General features: G+C 43.9%; 1 protein-coding gene across 1 annotated transcript; it reads right to left on the minus strand.

The window, feature by feature from the left end:
* Positions 1-1289: 1289 nt before the first annotated feature.
* On the minus strand, positions 1290-18883 carry PPP1R7 (protein phosphatase 1 regulatory subunit 7). Its single transcript, XM_005151000.2, has 10 exons — positions 18818-18883; positions 17756-17878; positions 12594-12649; positions 11729-11794; positions 10926-11056; positions 9988-10150; positions 6741-6857; positions 5690-5794; positions 4676-4762; positions 1290-1679 (listed from the first exon to the last, which is right to left on the minus strand). Exons 1-10 carry the CDS (start codon positions 18858-18860, stop codon positions 1503-1505), a joined length of 1068 nt encoding a protein of 355 aa, XP_005151057.1. The 5' UTR covers positions 18861-18883; the 3' UTR covers positions 1290-1502.
* Between the last annotated feature and the right edge of the window lie 111 nt (positions 18884-18994).

The raw sequence follows: 18994 nt of genomic DNA on the forward strand, positions 1-18994 counted from the left end.
CCCAGGGTGGCTTTGGCTCCAGCACAGGAGACACAGGGTGGGTCAGAGTTAGGGTGACATCCTCCCATCTGCATCTGTCAGGAAATGGTTATTGCCCCTGTAGCTTAGGTTTGTCCTACGTTACCAAGCCTATTACCCCCCTCTCCCTCTTTACGGCCCCTCACCAGTTGCACAGCTAGGCTTGAGTTACATTTGGGGCACCACCATCTGAGTTCATGCCCCATAGCCCGACCCTCCACTCTAAAGAAGGTCATGAAGTGATTGTACCTAATACTGTCCCCCACCACCCTCCTTCCACAGCAGACTGTGGCGTGTGTCCATTTCTTCTCTTTGACGTCTTCCATATTGTACATTTCCATAGCAATGATCCCTTGGCCTTAACTTTGGAATTTGGAGACTATATGCAAACATGTAAAAAGGCTCATGAGTATGGATGACACTGGAATTTTATAAATTCTAAAATAAAACCTGAAACAGTTCAGAGTGTCACGGGTATTATTTCTGTGGTGGGTTTTGATCCAGGGCAGCCCTTGCTTGGCTGGTTCAAAGAGTTCCAGCTTGCACGTGTCAACCTCTGCTGAGGTGGGGCTCATGCAGCAGGCAGCTGCATCAAGGGGTGGAGGTAACCGCAGCAGAGCCCTGTGCCTGCTCAGTCACAGGTTGTGGGGAGTCATGGATGAAACTCGGCATCCAGATGGATCTCCAGCCGGTGGTGAGCAGGGAGGAGAGGAGCCACCATGGCAGAACCAGGAGGGACAGTCTGAGAGATGGCAGCAGCAGCTACACCATCTCCTAGCCCTGTCCTGAGGGAGTGAGCAGCCCTTCTCTCTGCAGCACTCATGGGCTTCTCGGAGTGAAAGCTCCCATGGCTGGTCCCTTCCTCCAGGGAGCTCCTGTAGCTCTTGCCTCCCCACCAGCTTTTTCTCTTGCAGTGCTCCAGCCCTCCCCCCCCCAAGGCTTGTCCCTCCCCATCTCCAGGTACTCAACAAACAGCCCCTTAACCACCAGCAGCAGTTGGCCATCACCCAGGGTGTCTGCTCCACCAGGACCACCCCACCTCCTTGATGGAAAGGAGCTTGTGCCACCAGCACGTCAGCTTCCTGGGCAGATGACAGTCCATGTCCTCACCAAAGCCACCTGCAGCACACCCGGATCCTGAATATGCTGTGCAGGCTGATGCTCTGCTTCCCCACTGTGATGACTCCTGCAGAGTCAACCAAAGTCAGTAAGTGGCTCCAGTGTGTTGCAATATTTCTTGGCCATAAATAATAGACACAAGCACAAGGAAGTCTCTTGTGTTAAGATTTAATAATTATAACAACAACATTTCAAAAACAATGAGTGCATTGTACACAAGATCTGGTATTCAGTGCTTTTGCTGGACCATTTGCTCTGCGAGTGTCAGTGTACTGAAGACCTGGGGAGTGAGTGGTAAGTGGATAAAAAACCCAGCTGGGACATTGCTGCAAGGAGGGCAGGAGAGAGAGAGGGCAGCAGGAGGCTCAGAATCGAACGAAGGTGGCATCAATCTGCCGGACAGTGGGGAGGGCCAGCACGATCTTGCGCCGGTACTGGGGGTCCTTCTGCAGGGGGTTTCGCTCCAGATAGACAGTTTCCAAGTTCTTTGCTCCCTTCAGCTCATCCAGGTCACTCCAGCTCTCGACCAGATTATCATTCATCTGCAAAACACACAGGCACTGCCAAAGTAAGCATAGTGTGCAGGAAACTACCCACAGCAGTGCTGGGAAAGCCCTAGCAGGAAACTGAGACAGTCTGTAGTGTCCCAGCCCATATGTTGTTCAGTTAAGGGTTGGAAATCTTTGTTATATAATTGATTGATTGATGGCTTGGCTTTGCAAGCAAAGGTTTGGGAAGGGCTTTAACCACACTTACTCCAAGCACGATGACCAAAGGCATGTGGGATATGCAAATCTGGTTGGAGTGCTTAGGCAATCAGGGAGTGTCTGACCAGGACTGTCATCTCCCGAGTAATCTCGAGCTACCCATGCGCTGGTCTGCCCACATGCAAGGTTGGATCTGCAGCTTCCCATGCACCTTGGCACCTGCCAGTTGGATCCTCACCCATCCATACCCACAAGTGAGAGCCAAGCCCTTGCAGCCTGCGCAGAGGAGTTTTTAGGTGAGGGCAGTGTGCGCAAAACTGGCCCCACCCTTTACACCTGAGGTTTAACTGCCAGGCTAGTGAGCTAGGACAGTGACAGCAAAGTCTGCAGGTCGTAGGTTTGGTTAGTGTCCTTCTCTTAGATGGAAGGCCTTACACGGCTGGATGAGCTCCATCAGCCCCAGTGTGAAGACAGGAGTTTTCCTTCTCCTATGAGGAAGGCCTGTCTTTGCTGGCAAAGATTCAGGAAGGGCTTAAACCCACACATTCTGAGCAAGACTGTCATTTTCTGTGTCAGTCTCAAGCATCTAGGCTGTATTCTGACTTAGAGGCGCTTAGTCATAAGCCCACAGATGGCAGCCTCACACCAGTGGCTCTTCAGCCAAGTGCAGGCACCAGGGATCTGAACTTGTGGTTCATCTCGTACTGAGCAAGATTACTATTGCAACACCACAGCATCAGGAGGGTAAAACTAACCTGTCTCACAACACTGTAACATCTATCATTACTTTCATGACTTCCCAGGAAACATTAAAAAAGGTCCCAAACTGATGTGAGAAGTGACATTTTCCCTTCTCCCCCACAAAACCTGCTCCTGTACACCAGAGAAAGGATCGAGCTCTCCCATTCAGGCTCTCCTCTGCTCAGCCTGGGAGCTGCCTCGGTGGTTGTACTGCAAAACAATTCCCATGCAAAGGAATGAATGCTTCACCTGCCTGGGCAAGAAAGCCAAGTGTGCAAGGTGGCCATGTGCTGTCCAACCTAGAGACTTCAGCCACAGAGGCTGTCACTACACCACCACCACCTTTAAAAATAATAATATACATACCATATAAAGAATCAATGTATTTGCCCTGGTACCCCTCAACAACTGTAGTTCCTTGCACTGGGCATCCACAGTACAGTGGGAAATTTGTGCCCATTTGAGAATCAGAGAATCAGAGAATAGTTAAGGTTGGAAAGGACCTTAAGATCATCTAGTTCCAACCCCCCTGCCATGGCCAGGGACACCTCACACTAAACCATATCACCCAAGGCTCTGTCCAACCTGGCCTTGAACACTGCCAGGCATGGAGCATTCACTACCTCCCTGGGCAACCCATTCCAGTGCCTCAATACCATTAAAAAATTTCTTCCTTATATCCAATCTAAACTTCCCCTGTTTAAGATTTAACCCATTACCCCTTGTCCTATCACTACAGTCCCTAATGAAGAGTCCCTCACCAGCATCCCTGTAGGTCCCCTTCAGATACTGGAAGGCTACTAGGAGGTCTCCATGCAGCCTTCTCTTCTCCAGGCTGAACAGCCCCAACTTTCTCAGCCTGTCTTCATACGGGAGGTGCTCCAGTCCCATGATCATCCTCATGGCCTCCTCTGGACTTGTTCCAACAGTTCCGTGTCCTTTTTATGTTGAGGACACCAGAACTGCACACAATACTCCAAATGAGGTCTCACAAGATCAGAGCAGAGGGGCAGGATCACCTCCTCAGACCTGCTGGTCACACTCCTTTTGATGAAGCCCAGGATACAGTTGGCTTTCTGGGCTGTGAGTGCACACTGCAGCTGGCTCATGTTCAGTTTCTCATCAGCCAACACCCCCAAGTCCTTCTCTGCAGAGCTGCTCTGCATCTCTTCTCTGCTCTTTGCTGCATGGCAGATAAGCAGCTCCGTTTTCCCCAGCTGCATCCCACTAGCTAGTTCTGTGAAAGAAAACTGCTTCTTCATGGGAACTGCCAGTGTTCCAGCTGAAGAAGGCTTTGTAGTTAATACCCTGGTCTAAGATCCTAAAGGAAACCTGCTAGATCTTTCCTTTTGCTACAGCTCATCACAGCATTACCTGAGCCAGGTCACTGGACCTTCAGATGTCTTAGTCCCTCCACTGGGGAGGTGGTGCTGGGAAACTACCAGAAGATTCCTGGAGTCTGTAGGATTTGAAATTCTGCTTCCTTAAGGTGTTAAAGGACTTTGCGTTTCAGGAGGGGGTGTCTCTGCATATTTCCTGACCTGACTTATGAATGACAAAGGGCTTACCTATTTAGGGTGCCAGAAAGAAACAGAAGAAACTTTAAACAGTTATCCACCTCACAGGAATGGATGTAAGAAGATAGTTTTGTTTTCTTCAGAATGACATGAACATATGAACTCTGCTCTAAACAGGTACCGTGCTTTACTGCACTGGCAAGACAATATCAGCTTGCCCCTATTACACTGTCATGTTCACTTAAGGAAAAATGAAATCTGCAAAAATAGGACACAGCAGGGCTGTTTCATAACCACCATGAGTGTGAAGGCAGGGGCTATCTCCTAGGTACAGACAGGCTCGTTAACACTAAGCAAAGCCCTGCAAAGAAGTTTTTAAGCTCAACTCTTTCCCCTGAAGAAACCATCACTTGCTCTGTCCATGCAGACTGTCAAGATCTTAAAGCTGATCACCAGAACAGGAAAAATTTACTCCAAGACACACAAGTACACAACACCTTCCCACTGCTCCCTACCAGAAGGGCTTCTTTCACCATTGTAGACATTTCAGGAACAACTCCAGGTTGTGCTTACCCAGAATTCCTGCAGCTCTGTTAGGTGACTGACATTTTCAATCTTCTTAATTCTGTTGGCTGCAATGTCCAGCATTGTGAGTTTGTTCTAGACAAATACAAAAACATTAGACTGAGTTTTCTTTCATCTTCTCTGCCTCAGTTTCTGCAGGCCCAGGAAACCGTCAGAAGCAGACACTTTATTGCCAGCCTCTCGCATGCAGCACAAGAACTCTCACTGCCTAAACACAGCAAGGAATACTGTTTTAATTCAGCAGGGTCACTGACCTCCCAGTCCCTCTGGAAAAAATGAATGCAACTACTGGCCAGATGGCAACTGCCAGCTAAGGACTCCTAAAAAGTGAGCTTTCCTTGCAGTACATTAAGAAGAGAAACCCGTTAAAAATCAGCTCTTAAGTGTCTTTTTGAGCAGCAGAGTTGAAAAACTTTTGGCAGGAGGAAAATCAGGTTTTAGAAGTTTTATGTTTTTCTGCCTTCCCAGCCAACTAAGTTCCAGACTGTCTCTGCTCTCTCACAATGCCATCTACTGTCAGGTAAGAATGAAAACACTACAGGCTTCTGTGAAATCAATCCTATCCAGACATCTAGAAATGTATGTCTACATGAAGCCACAGGCCACTGCTTGTCTCTTAGTCCCAGCTCCAGTTGCTGTCACACTGAGACCTCCTCCTTGGGTATCTACAACCCGCTGTCTGAAAGGCTGCAGCAGAGACAGCCAGCTGTGGCCATCAGTCTCTCCACTGCTGAAGATCAGCCTGGCTACTGCATTAATCACATCTTGTGTTTCCCCTCCCCAGGTCATGAAAATACATCTACTCCAGAAGCTCTGGAGAAGCTTCACCCATGCAAGATATTTTAACATAACAAATACTTAGATCTTTGTGGTCTTCTGAAGAGACTGAGGACCCCAAATACAAATGGTGAAGCTGAGGAACAAAAGCTTCCAGACAAACATAGCCACTTGGAGCAGCTTGGGGCAATAGCCCTGTCGCACACTTAGCAAGAGCCTGCTCACATTGTTCTCCAGTCCCTCAATGACTTCAATGCCGTTGTGGCTGAGGTACAGCTCACGCAGATTCACCAAGCTCTGCAGCCCCTCGATCTTGGTCAGACGGTTATTCTGAAAGCAGAATAACAGTTTAAGTCCACTCTAAACAAACCAAACCACAGGGGAGTTACTGAAGAAAAACCATGTATTCATATATTCATCCATCTGAAGTATGGATGGACAGGGGAAATTGTCTGCTTGGGTTCACACTGATCTCATGACCTCAGCTTGTTCCATCAAGCCAAGATGTTTAAGTTTAGAAGAATCAGACTGTGAACTTCCCATCAAAAGTTGTAGCCTGAAAGTTTTCCATTTGGTGTCTTTGGACAGGCCTAAGTCTTAATAGCATTAATTTTTTAAGTCTTTTCAATGGAAAGGTCAGAACAGGAGTTACAACACTTCAATCCCAATACACTCCACAGAAGGTAATTCTTTACATCCTATAGAATAATGATGCATACAGGTACTAAACATGTAGTGAGCATGCCTGTCTCACCAACAGCTGTAAGAGGTACCAGAATACACTACTATTGTCATATGGATGAGAAGGTGACTCAATGAAAGAAATTTGTTGAGTGTCTTTTATTCCATCTTTTAAAAAGAAAGTCCATCAGCTCGTTAAAGACAGATTTCATTTAGCACAGGCTTGTTCACGTTTCTTCCCTCTTCAGGTAGAGGATAGTGACACTGACCCCTTATAACTTCCTGGGCATAACTCATTTGATGTTATTGTAATGTATTAGGAAACTGTATTTCAGGAAGGAAATGGGGGATAACATAAATTTCCTGTCTTTCTTGCATAAAAATCAAGTATTTGTTTTATCATTTTATCAGTGCCTGTCAATCTCATTTAGTATGTAAGAACGAGAAAAGTCAGCACAAAAAATATCACACTTTGTTCCAGGAGTTTGACTCAAACACTGAAGACCTGCTGATTCAGAAGAGCTTATCATAAATTACAAGGCTGTTCATATAACCAAAGCTGTTCAAACATAACAGTACAAAGTAGAACTAATACCTGTATACTGAGCACAGTTAAGTTTGTCAGTGCATCCAAGTTCTGGAGCTTGGTGATTTTATTCCTTCCAAGGAACAGACTGTCAAGATTAGTCAAGGAGTCAATGTTTTCAATTACCTGCAAAATGACCAAAGGACACAGTGTTATTGCTGCAATGCAGAACTCCAACCTGTACATGTGGTTGGCATCTTCTAGCCTTAATCCAGGGAGCTGCACTCCTGAGAAACACAAACTTGTCAATTCCACAACACAAAGCATGCACAAGGTAGGGCCTCCCTTGTGACCCGAGTAAGTGCAGGACTGTGCAGTGACACTGAACCTCAGCCCATGTGACAGCTGGCTTGTGGCACCGCTATTCAACACAGCGAGGGCTGTGTCACTGCCCCAGCTGTTGCCTCTGCTGCCCAGGAAGCAAAAGCAGAGAATGGAAAGGCTTAGGGAACACTGAAAATGACATTCCCTGGGCCACAAGGTGCATTCTGGGCAGGAGAAGCTCATTTGTGAAGCAGAAAAATCTGTCGCTAGTGAATGGAAAGAGAATCTGGGAGGAGAAAACACAATTTGCAAATGCCCACCAGTGACCACATAACACAGAGACAAGCTTTTCAGCTTATCTGCACAACAGCTATCATGAGCAGGGTTAATTGTATCATGGGTGTATTTGTTCATATACTTAACTACTGACTACATATTCTTCCTACTGGCAGAACATACACAGACCAATTAAAGTGATGTATGTGTTTTAAATACACATGCTACTGGCAGAACATATATGCTACACCAGTTTAAGTCCTGAGCTCAGCCTTCAGTGGGAGAAAGTAAGGATCTCTGTGAGGCATCAAGAATTCTTTATTTACAAATGAAGTGGCACCAGAAAACATGAAGAGAGAAAAAAGGGCAAGAAAAGGGGAAAAGGGTGGGCTTAAAAAAAGGCTCCTTTAAACTGAAGAAAACAAAGGATTTGGGTGCTCAGTACCTTGTGACATCTCAGCTTTTCCACATCCTTTGTGTCTGGCAGTTTCAGAGACTAGTAGTGCTGGTAAGACAAGCTACCAAGTCCTACCACACCTTAGGTTACTGTGTGTTTGTGTGTGTGCATATTTACCTGCACATGCATAAAGGAAGAGGAAGATGGACACAAACACACACACTATGAATTCAGAGATACCCTCTGGAAAGGAAAGCAGCTTTTCAACCTCTATCCCGCAACTGCCACCAGATTCAACATAAGATGTTTATCAGCTCAGATTTGGATTCACCCTCCTTCTAGCCTGTGGACTTACCCCTGTTTTGACTTTGCAAGAAAATGATAGATTTGCTGCTCATTGGTAGCTCCCCCAGCCACGAGGAGGAAATACTTGTGACTCTCGAGGATACTGAGAAGATATAGTCAGGGGAAAACAACAGTCCTTAAAACTATAAAAAAGCCACAGGTGAGAATATGAAACAGATGGACATGAGGGAAAAAAGATCTAAGGAGCAAATAAATAAGTGCTTGCCTTATAGTTGCCTCGGTCCAAGTTTGGAAAAAAGCATGAAATGTGTCAGCTTAAGCATGAAGTTCTGCCTCCCCACCATTCATACAAAAGGAACAGAATTGCAAGTGCTTAGTAAGTCGTGACTGACTCACTCCAAAAGGTTAGAGTGTGCAGCAAAATGACTAAGACAGCATTACTGCGGAAGCTTTAATGCACAGGGGATGAGTATATGGCATCTTAGAGCCAAGAACGCTGCCTGAACAGAGTCCATAGGCTTTTACCCTAAAGAGTAAGGATATGCCCACCTGTAAAGCAAAAAGCAAGGCCACGCTCCCAACAGAAAGCTATAGAGTTCTAGGCACCCCAATTAACATGAGATGTTATTTCTTCATGCCTGGCCTAGACACAGGTTACCCACTCCAATAAAGCCATTAGCAGCATAGAGCAGAGCTGTCTGAAGAATAGAATTAGCAGATAAACAGAAAAACACTGCTAAAAATGAAGTCATTTAAGAAGCTCACCAATTCCACAATACAAGCATATGTATGTTACCCATACAGTGATAACTCTGGGGCTCTGGGTTGTTTTGTTAATATGCTCAGGCTCAGTGCTGAGAAAACACGCAAAATAAATGTAAACTAATTGTTTAAAAGATATTCTTTGGCTTGACAGTGCTAGTGGAAATGTACCACCTAAGTATCAATACAGAAATCTAGCCAATTTGTTTCTTTTTGCAGAAGGTAGTGATGCTTAGATATGGAAGACACCACACTCTTGCTTAACCCAGCTTTGAGGTGTAAGGATCAGTGTGCTTAGCCTATAGCTGAATAAAGGAAAGTGCCTCTCTAAATCATGTTTCCCCTACCTGTGTAAATTCCAAGGTTCCTGATCACTCACCTGATCTGGCTGATGCTCTCACACTCTAGATTTATTCCCCTAAGTAATTTCACTTACAAAACAGAATTTGTTTTTGATGGAAAATAATTCACTCCAATTTACCTTTAGGAGCAAAATAAAAATTTTTCCAATTCATAAAAGCAGCATACATTTCTGCCTTAAAAGGCTGTTGTAATAGCTGAAATTTGCTTTTCCAGAAAGAGAAGTGTGCTTGCACAAGGCTTGAAATAGAGAGGACAAATGGTTCTTTCCCTAATTTGCTTTTTCAGCCTAACAAGTAATTTTTCAGATACTGTAAATGAGGAGCACCAACTTACACAATTTTCAGACTGAAATGCACTCATCTGTTGGAAGTATTACCTAAAGTGTACAGAACTGGAAAAAGCTTCTAAAAATCAATAGCTTACTTTGCATGTGCCTAGTCTTTTGTGTCTTCTCTTTCACCAGTTCTGTTACAAACCGGGGAAAGCACAGGGAAGCACACCTTAAGGAAGGACAGACTACTCAAAACTGCTTCTCCTTAAGTGGAAGAGATTTTAAATCACCTACACTGAAAAAGTCACAAACTTTACAATACAGAAGTACTCTGTAGCAGGAGGAAACCGTCACCTGCAAAAGGCAACAACACACATGGGTTGCATGAGTTTGCTAAAGAGAGAAATTAATAAAACAGTATTTTAGTAGCCAGGCACTCCATGCGCACATGATTAAAGCACACAGCATGCACAGCAATAAGCAATTACACATTAAATGACTGGAACAACAAGAACAAAGCTCCAAGTGCAAGTCAATGAAGTGCACTTTCAGAAAAGGTGAACCCCAAGCCAAAGAGCTCAGAACTCTCCAGCTTACATCTTGCAAAGCAAGCCTACCCGAATTCGATTGGATCCCAACTCTAACATCTGCAGCATCTGTAAGTTGCTCAAATTCTCAATTTTGCTGATTTTGTTGTTGACAAGGAAGAGTTTTTTAAGTTGGCTAAATTGATCAAGTCCTTCAATGTGTCGCAGAACGTTAAAGGAGAGGTCCAGGATCCTGAGGTAAAACAAAACAAAAGTCACTTCAGTCCATCAGGCACAGATGACTCTGGAAGGACACTTGTAAATTGGTGGAGAACCTCACTATCTGCAGAGATCAGATTCTCCTAGGTCTTACAGCTACAGTCATAAGTGTTATTTATTTTTGTTGGATATGGCAACAAATACAACTTTCAAGCTACTTCTATAGTGTGTCAGGGAAAAAAGACAATCTGTCCCATGCAGAAGACAGCCATTGTTTTGCCCAGCCATGAAGTACCACTGTGGGACGAAGCCAGTCTTTAGTACTGAATAATCCCTGGGAAAGACACATGCCTACATGATCTGACTTTTACAGGACAATATCAAGGCTCCCTGAAGCATGAAACTGTGAAGAGCACTACTCCTTCCCTAACACCCATCATAAGAAGTCCTAATCCCACCCAAAATCTCCTGTCAGAAAAAAAAACCTGTTATACCAAGCCCTCACTGCCAAGAGAAAGAGGTCTTGAGTGCTTCCACACCTGCACAGAAGCTGCAATGACCTATCATTTAAACTGCCTTATGCAGCACGCGTTTCATTTCCAGCTGACTGTCCCTGGTGAGCTTCAGGTTAATGAAGCTAGTTGACTGCACAGGTTAAATGTTAACGGATAACAGACATTACCCTTCACAGCACCCAAATGAATCACGAGAAAGGCCTGGGTGATAAATACTGGAATAAGTGCAGCATGAGTAACTCAGTGCACAGCAAACCACCCTCAAACTAATCCTGGTGATTCCCCTGGACTCACTCAAGTTCCACCAGAGACTCCAAGTTCTCAATCTTCCGAATTTGATTGTCATAGAGATCCAGTTCCCGCAAGGTCTGCAATTGCTCCAGGTTCTCAATGCGCTTAATCAAATTCTGACGGAGACACAGAGTCTAATAGTTGGGGAAAAGTTTGAAAACAAACAGGAAAATGGATATGAATGGCATTCAGACAATAAAGTGGTTTGTTGGTTTTTTTTTTCCCCATTAAGTTCTGTTGGGTTTTGGTTTGGGGCTTTTTTGTTGTTGTTGTGTTTTGTTTGGGGCTTTTTTGTGGGGGTGGTTTTTTTTTGGTTGGTGGTTGTTGTTTTTTTAAATAGACTCTTTTCTTCTTTCATTCCAACTCTACCGAAGGAAATCTTTTTACCACACAGATGGTCAGACACTATAGCAAGACCTGAGAGAGACTATGTAACCTCCTTCCTTGGAAATACCCAAGAGCTTGGCTGGAGAAGGCCCTAAGCAACATGCTCTAACTGAACCTGCTTTGAGCAGGGCTCTATTAGAGCCCTCCAGAGGCCCTTTCTAATCTATATTATTCTATGTTAAGCTTGCTGTGCATGTACAGAATGTATCCCTTAGGATAAACCCTGATGTGTTTTTTCTCATTCACTTACAAAATCAACTTGTAAAACCCCAGGATTTTTATTACTTGACAAATGAATAAACACTATCTCCTTCAGTTAAACCTGAAGTGAATTCATCAGGATATCTCAACCTGTATCTGCCCTTTTATAGGTCATTCTCAAATTCCAAGAGGCATTCTCTATTCCTTAAGACTGATACCTTCACTTTCTTGAGCACCTCAAATCCTTCAATCTTCCCAATTCGGAAATGATTCAAGTCAACATCCTGAAAGAGAAATGGAAGGATTCAGCAGTTGTTTTTTTTTGGTCTTTCCAAAGACCAACCTGGTACTTTGTTCTAAGGAAAATGACAGACTTACAAAATGTGTAACACATTAAAAGTTCCCTTCAAAAAGCTAGTGAAAACTGGGTTTGGCACATGATTTTACCAACCCCAGGAGAAACAGGTGGCCTAAGCCTATCAACTGAAAACACAGTATCTGTGAAAAGGCAACAGCCCTTTCCTGAGTCTGAGCACTATTTTGCCAAAATCAGATTATTTTTGCAGTAATTTCTGAGTTTACTGAGACAGACAAACTCTGCTGCCTAGCATGAGTGAAGTGTTGCTTAACATTCTCTTACCCACTTTGCTAGTGCTGAGCTGGAACACACACTATTTTCAGTTCCAGTCATCAGATTAACAGAAACCACTGATAGTTCAAATAACCTGGTCATTCTGTGAATGTTAACTTTCCACTGGCAATCAGCCAACGCACTTCACATCAGTGCTGTCCCATCCCAGATGTTCCAGTTTTGCAGGTCAGTTAATAAAAGAGAGCACTTCATCCCACCCACACTCAAAACCTCTGCAGCTAAGTGGCTCATGAGGCTGTCAATGCCAAGACACAAAGCTGGTTAAGCATCTGTGCCAATTACAAATCATGGGTCTGACAGCAGCAATCAGCTCACTGGTAGCCAGCACCTCCAGAAGAATTAGATCTTTTAACTGGGTTTCAATACTTGCCTTTGCCTAGACCTTTTCTTCCTGCTGTATAAAGCCCGTAAGGACAAAAATCTGCCTTTACCTCAGCTTCTGGGTCCAGGCTAATTGTTTCCATGTCCACTGGTGTCTCTGCTTCTTCTGCAGGAGAAGCAAATACATTATGAAGTTCTACCTGACAGCTAAAGGCAAGATAACAATGGCTAACATCTAGAGAGGCAAAGGGAGCAAATGCTCCTCAGAAGATGCACAGTTCAGATACTCTGTTGCATTAAAAGTATTCTTCACCTATTTGGATGTCAAGGTGGCAGCTAAATACCAAGCTCTCTTACCAGAAGTTTTGCCTAGATGCAAAAGACATGCCTGTGTGGCTGCTGGATAATGCTGCCTGAAGGCTGGGGCATGATTCCTTTTCTTTACACTTATGGCCATCATCCCTCTGATATACACCTCCCAGAGTATCTGTGTTCCTCTGATAACCTAAAACATGGCCAAGGCCTCTTAATTGTCTAGTGACAGTGCCAGGAAGGAACAAGCATTTCAGCAACCCCACCTTTTTCTTTCCTAATTACTGTCAGCTTTTGTCAATGTTGTGCATACACCTGCATGGATTTTTTCAGTGGTGATCCCACGGATCAATACTGTGTCAGTCTTATTCAAGTTGTTTATCAACAACCTGGATTAAGGGCTAGAGTTTACCCTCAGCAAGTCTGCTGATGATACAAAGCTGGGGGAGTGGCTGATACACGTCAAGGCTGCGCTGCCATCAAGCAGGACCTTGATAGGCTGGAGAACTGGGCAGAGAGAAACCTAATGAGGTTCAACAAAGGCAAGAGTAGGGTCCTGCACCTGGGGAGGAAGAACCCCAAGTACCAGTACAGGCTGGGGGCTGACCTACTAGAGAGCAGTTCAGCTGAGAGGGACCTGGGTGTATTGGTAGACGGTAAGTTGACTATGAGCCAGCAGTGTGCCCTTGTGGCCAGGAGGCACAAGGGTGTCCTGGGGTGCATTTGGAGGAGTGTGGCCAGCAGGTCAAGGGAGGTGATCCTCCTCTTCTACTCAACCCTGCTGAAGCCACATATGGAGTACTGCATCCAGTACTGGGCTCCTCAGTACCAGAAAGACAAGGAGCTACTGGAGAGAGTCCAGCAGAGGGTCACAAAGATGATCAGGGGTCTGGAGCATCTTTCTTACAAGGAGAGACTGAGAGGATCTCATTAATGCATATAAATATCTCAATGGCAGGTGCCAGGAGGATGGTGCCAAACTCTTTTCAGCGGTGCCCAGCAAGAGGATGAGGAGCAATGGCCATAAACTAAAACACAAGAAGTTTCACCTCAACTTGAGGAAGAACTTTATGTTGAGGGTGGCAGAGCACTGAACAGGCTGCCCAGGGACATTGTGCAGTCTCCCTCTCTGGGGATATTAAAAACCCACTTGGATGTGTTTCTGTGTAACCTGCTCTAGATGGGCCTGCTTTGGCAGAGTAGATGATCTCCAGAGTTCCCTTCCAGCCCTAACAATTCTGTGATTTTGTAGATCTCCCTTCTTTTGTTTGACTGAACTCCCTAATATGCTAGAAAAACACTATCACACTGCATATCTGTTCTTGGAAAATGTGTTTATAGCTCTGGAAGACAACCCAACATTTGCTATGCTTGCCCAGCACAAGGAGTGAAGTTTACTGGATAAATTCATGCTGAATAATTCATGCCTGATTCCCATTTGTTGAAGGCAGAGTGCTAGTTGCATCACCTTCCAAAGAACATCTAATTTGACTTTGCAAAACAGACATACAATGTGCAACCTCTTTCCCCTTCTGTGTTTAGCTTCTATACCAAAAAACTCAATTTTATTTAGTCACATCCCAAAGGCTTTGCATTAACTCCTGCACTACCACATGCATGCTAATTCCATTAACCCAGAAGTAATCACTATTTTTATAGTCCAGCATGATTACAGCATCCTTGTAAATGCCAAATGTCTCCTATACTTCACAAGTGTTTATCCACTGATGCCTGGCACCATTAAGTAGTACTGTAAGGATGAGCAGTACAAGCATTATAGTTATTAATACTGCCATCAAACGCCAAGGTTTTGATAGCTCCATGCACCATCATTTACCTTGCTGTATCTGGGCTGCTCCTCAGGCATTCATATAGGAAAGAGCACTAACTGAACTGACTCACAAAGTTACAACTGAAAAGCAGTCCTCCTCTGTCCTTCATTGTTAATAATCTTTATACCATAAATTAGTAGGAAGCATAAATGGTATTTTGGGGATGCAAAATGAGCTGGTAGGTTTCACGACATTTAACTGTAGTATAGAAATGCCACCAAAACTGACATGCATGCATACATACATACAAACACACACCTGTCAGCATTTTAGCAGCTGACAGCACTTTTTCTTATTTTTCTTCCAGATGAGGAGCTGTGCACTTCAGCAGGGCAGTGGGACAACCCATCCTGCTGCTACCAAGGCTGCATCTATTCAACCTATTTCTAGGGTGCAAAGGCCACCAGCACAAAGTGCTGCAAGCCAAACAAGTACCTAGCCGAATGTACAGTCAACAGGAACATGGTCCAAGTTTGGAACAACAGTTATTTCAGATATCACATAAAACCCAAAACTGTTCTCCTTGTATTAAGCTGTACTAGTGGTTAGTGCTTATGGTGAATGAATTTCTACTTTTGAGACTTTGAAGCTGTCAAACAATAAAGCCAGTCATGCACTCTGTAAATAAAAAAACAGATTCTTCTTCCAAAAAAAATAACTCAGTTAAAAAAACTTTGGCCTTGTTTGGCTGCCAGAAAAACGATGAGTTTCAACACAGCAGCCACTGCAGACCACTTCATACACATGAAGCTTTGGCAATATGTTAAATACTTTGTTCTTGGATCTGTCAAAGGGTAGCTCCTCATATTTCTTGCCATATGGCTTTAAGCAACCAGTGCTGGTAGAGCCAGCCTGAGGAAAAAAGGCACTCAAGTCCAAAGGTGCAAAACTACATCACACAGGATATGTGTATCAAATTCACTGAAATAAATGCATGTTAAAACTGAAGTCATTCATTCATGTAACAAGACTAATTCTCAAAGTTTATGTACTGTGTATAAAACACTCTCCCACATAGCAGTCTAAGTGATGGGTGTATAGTGATAACACTGATAAATCAGCATGAGCATGGAAATGTTACATTTTCTCTCAAAGGAGAGAAACAAAAATGGTTCTACCCAATTTACAGACCTATCAATTGTCAACCAACGTTTTATTTATGAACCAAGTGGACACAGAACACTCTAAACTGACCCTTTTACCATCACTTTAGAAGCAGAACTGCAATTTCACTTGCATGCAGTTAATACACAAACACTGATTCAGTTCACACTTTTTAATGCAGCAGCTTTCTCAAGGGGGAATAAAGCATTGCTGTGGCAGTGAAGTTACTCCAGTGAATTCCTGTGTAACCCACGCCTGCAGGCTGCACAGCTTTGCAGATGTAGGAAAAAAAGACGGCATTCAGGAAACCCAGGTTCCGCAGTATAGAGCGGTAGTTACTGAGTTACATAAGTTCACAGTACCACCAGCATTTAGAGCAACTAAAAGCCTAACTACACTTCTTAACTCCATATGCATGAAACATTATAAATAGCCAAGTTATAAGCTTTCTGAGCAGAGGCACTATTCCTTAGAGAATCAGATAAATGATAAAGTTGAAATTTCAGCTGCTGTAGCTCTTTCTATTTCTGACCTTCTGTGAAGAATGTAGAAAACTCTTCAGTTTCCATTCAAACAAGAAACTCAAAAGCCAGCACGGAAGCTAGCGCAAATGTTCCAAAATTATCCCTCTGCTTGGTTTCTGCCCTAGAAGTTTTCAGAATCCTAACACTTTGAAAGAAGTAGTAATGACATGGTGCTTATATTAAATAATATCAGTGTAATTCAGCACCAAAACTGAATGCATTTTTCTTGCTTTCACTGCACTAACAGTGCATCACTTGAGGTATATTCTCCAGCATTGCAATTTCTGGGAGAGCAGCATAAAAATATATAACCTCAAACTCACAACTAAATTTTGTCAGCTGAACAAATACTCAGTGTTGTGCATGCAAAGGAAAACTGTGATTGATCTGCATGGTTGTGTTAATCATATAGTACCTGGGACATACAATTTGCGAGGTGAGCTCTAAACACTTTTGCAGTCATCACCACAGCATGTTGCAATTAATATATAGGGATGGTTGTTTTGGTTTGTTTTTTTTTTAATAAAAAATGATTTAGACACACACAGAGCTCATTTAGATTCGTTTAGATCCTAATGGGCAACATAAAGATTAGGAGAGAAATGCAGTAGGTGCATAGTTAAAAAGAGACTGAAATTTGCTGCGGGAAGTTTGCTGTATTATTTCACTTCCATTTCCATACCAATAATAATCACATGAACATCTCTATAAAAAGGATGCTGTTATATCTTAGATTGTTAGCTAGCACCAGAAGCCCAGGTCATATTGCCATACAGCTTCAGAAATGGATCTGCTCTGACAGATTCTATACAAGCTACTGTAAAGCAAACCTTTCCATCAAACATGCACAGGCTTAGAAGTCTGTCAGCATTTCTACCCAATGCTTTAATCCAAGCAATAAAAACAATAGCAAAAGTTAAAAGTCAAGAGGATTCAAAAAGATGCAATTTTGATACATCTTAGAATTTTTAAACCTAAGAAATAAAAACTGACAGCTTCCCTCAATCTATATAGAAATAGGAGTCTCTGCCTTCCAAAGCAATCTGGCAACTTTTTAGGCAAAAAACCTACATACACTAAAGCAAAATTATGAAAAGCTGCTTATGTTAATTTCTAATAAACATTTACAGCGTCTTTACACAGAAAGTTACTATGTTTCCACAAAAAAACCCAAACAAAACAAAACAAACACATGAGTAAAGGTGTGTTGCATTTTGATACTGAAGATCTCAAAAAGAAATGCAGATGGATAAATAAATAAGAAAACACCAGAGGTCTAATATCAGTGGTTCCATACAAAGAAGGCAGCTTTATTTTAGCAATAACATTACTATTTATTTATTTTTGAAGAAGATTGTCTAAGGCAGGTTCATGTTGTTAACTTACATCAATACAACCATCACATAGCCACAAGAAACACAGAACACTGACACACACATGCAACTGGACACACTGGTAAGACAACACTTCCTAAGGTGACCGTTTATGTTGTCAAGGTACCTGTGGAGTTCTCTCCATTCTGCTCATCTCTCAGGCTCTGCTGACTGAGGTCTGTCACTAAGCGAACTGCTTGCTTCTTCCCTTCCTCGTCTCCTGACTCCTCTGACTCAATACGCTTATCAACTGTGTAAGATACATAACAGCAAAATTAGGCTATTTTCAGCAATGGGGTAGGGGGAAGAAACAGCAAGCAGATACAATAACCAAGATTCACATATACCACCATGCAGTTAGTAGAAGTCCTAAGTTAACTAAATGAAAGGTTTAGTCTTAAATAAAAGGCCTCTTACGCCTTGTTTCTACTTTGATTTTGGATGCACTTTTTCCTCCCATCACATCTTCCTAAAACCAACAATCTGGGAAGACGACTGGAGGAAAAAGGAAATTTCTTAGATCAATGAAGTGCAACTCCAAAGACTACTGAGATGGAATTAGAACTATTACGTTTTAAAAGCTTTTAGAAAAAAAAATCAGTATCATGTACAATAGTGCCAATGACACAAAGAAGTGAAGACAAAAAAATTAAAAAAAGATATAAAACCCTGCAGATAAAAGCAACCGTCTCCCCTGCACAACCTGCAAGCTCCCTTCACCATTTACCCAGCCACTGCTCTAGTGGCTACCCTGGTCCAGGGGGCCTGAAGTCCCTTGTTGCTCCTCATCCCCCCGTTTATTCTTGTTTCATGGGCGACTGAGAAAAAGCAACACCTGGGGATTTCTTCCTAATTACTTTTTACATCAGAGTCATCTCCACAAGCCCACGTCTTCCACCTCTCGCGCGCGGAGCCTCCGGAGCGAGGGAAGGCACCACTCCATGCCCCAGGTAACACACACATACAGTGGCTCACGGCCTCAGGCGGCCGCCCCAGATCGACTGCCAACCAGAGCCCCGTCCCCCCGGGGAAGCTGCTCTCGAGATGAACACCCAACGGCTGCCTGGGCACGGAGGGCCCCATCCCCCGCAACTGGCAGCCGCCCCGCCGAGCGGCAGTGCCCGGGGGGCGAGCCGTCCCAATCCCCTCAGCTGCTGTGACAGTACTGGCTCCAGCGAGCTCTCCTCACCCTCCATCATCTCCTGCGGTACCTCTGCGCTCCCCGCCGCCATATTGCTTCTCCTCCCACCGCCCCCTTCCGGAAACCGCCTCAAGCGTCGTAACAGCCAATTAGAGCCCGCCGCTGGTGGCTCGCAGCAGCCAATCACCTCTGTGGTTAGAGCGCCCTGGGGGCGGGGCGGTGCAG

Source organism: Melopsittacus undulatus, chromosome 6 (genome assembly GCF_012275295.1).
Source record: "Melopsittacus undulatus isolate bMelUnd1 chromosome 6, bMelUnd1.mat.Z, whole genome shotgun sequence".
Lineage (NCBI taxonomy): Eukaryota > Metazoa > Chordata > Aves > Psittaciformes > Psittaculidae > Melopsittacus > Melopsittacus undulatus.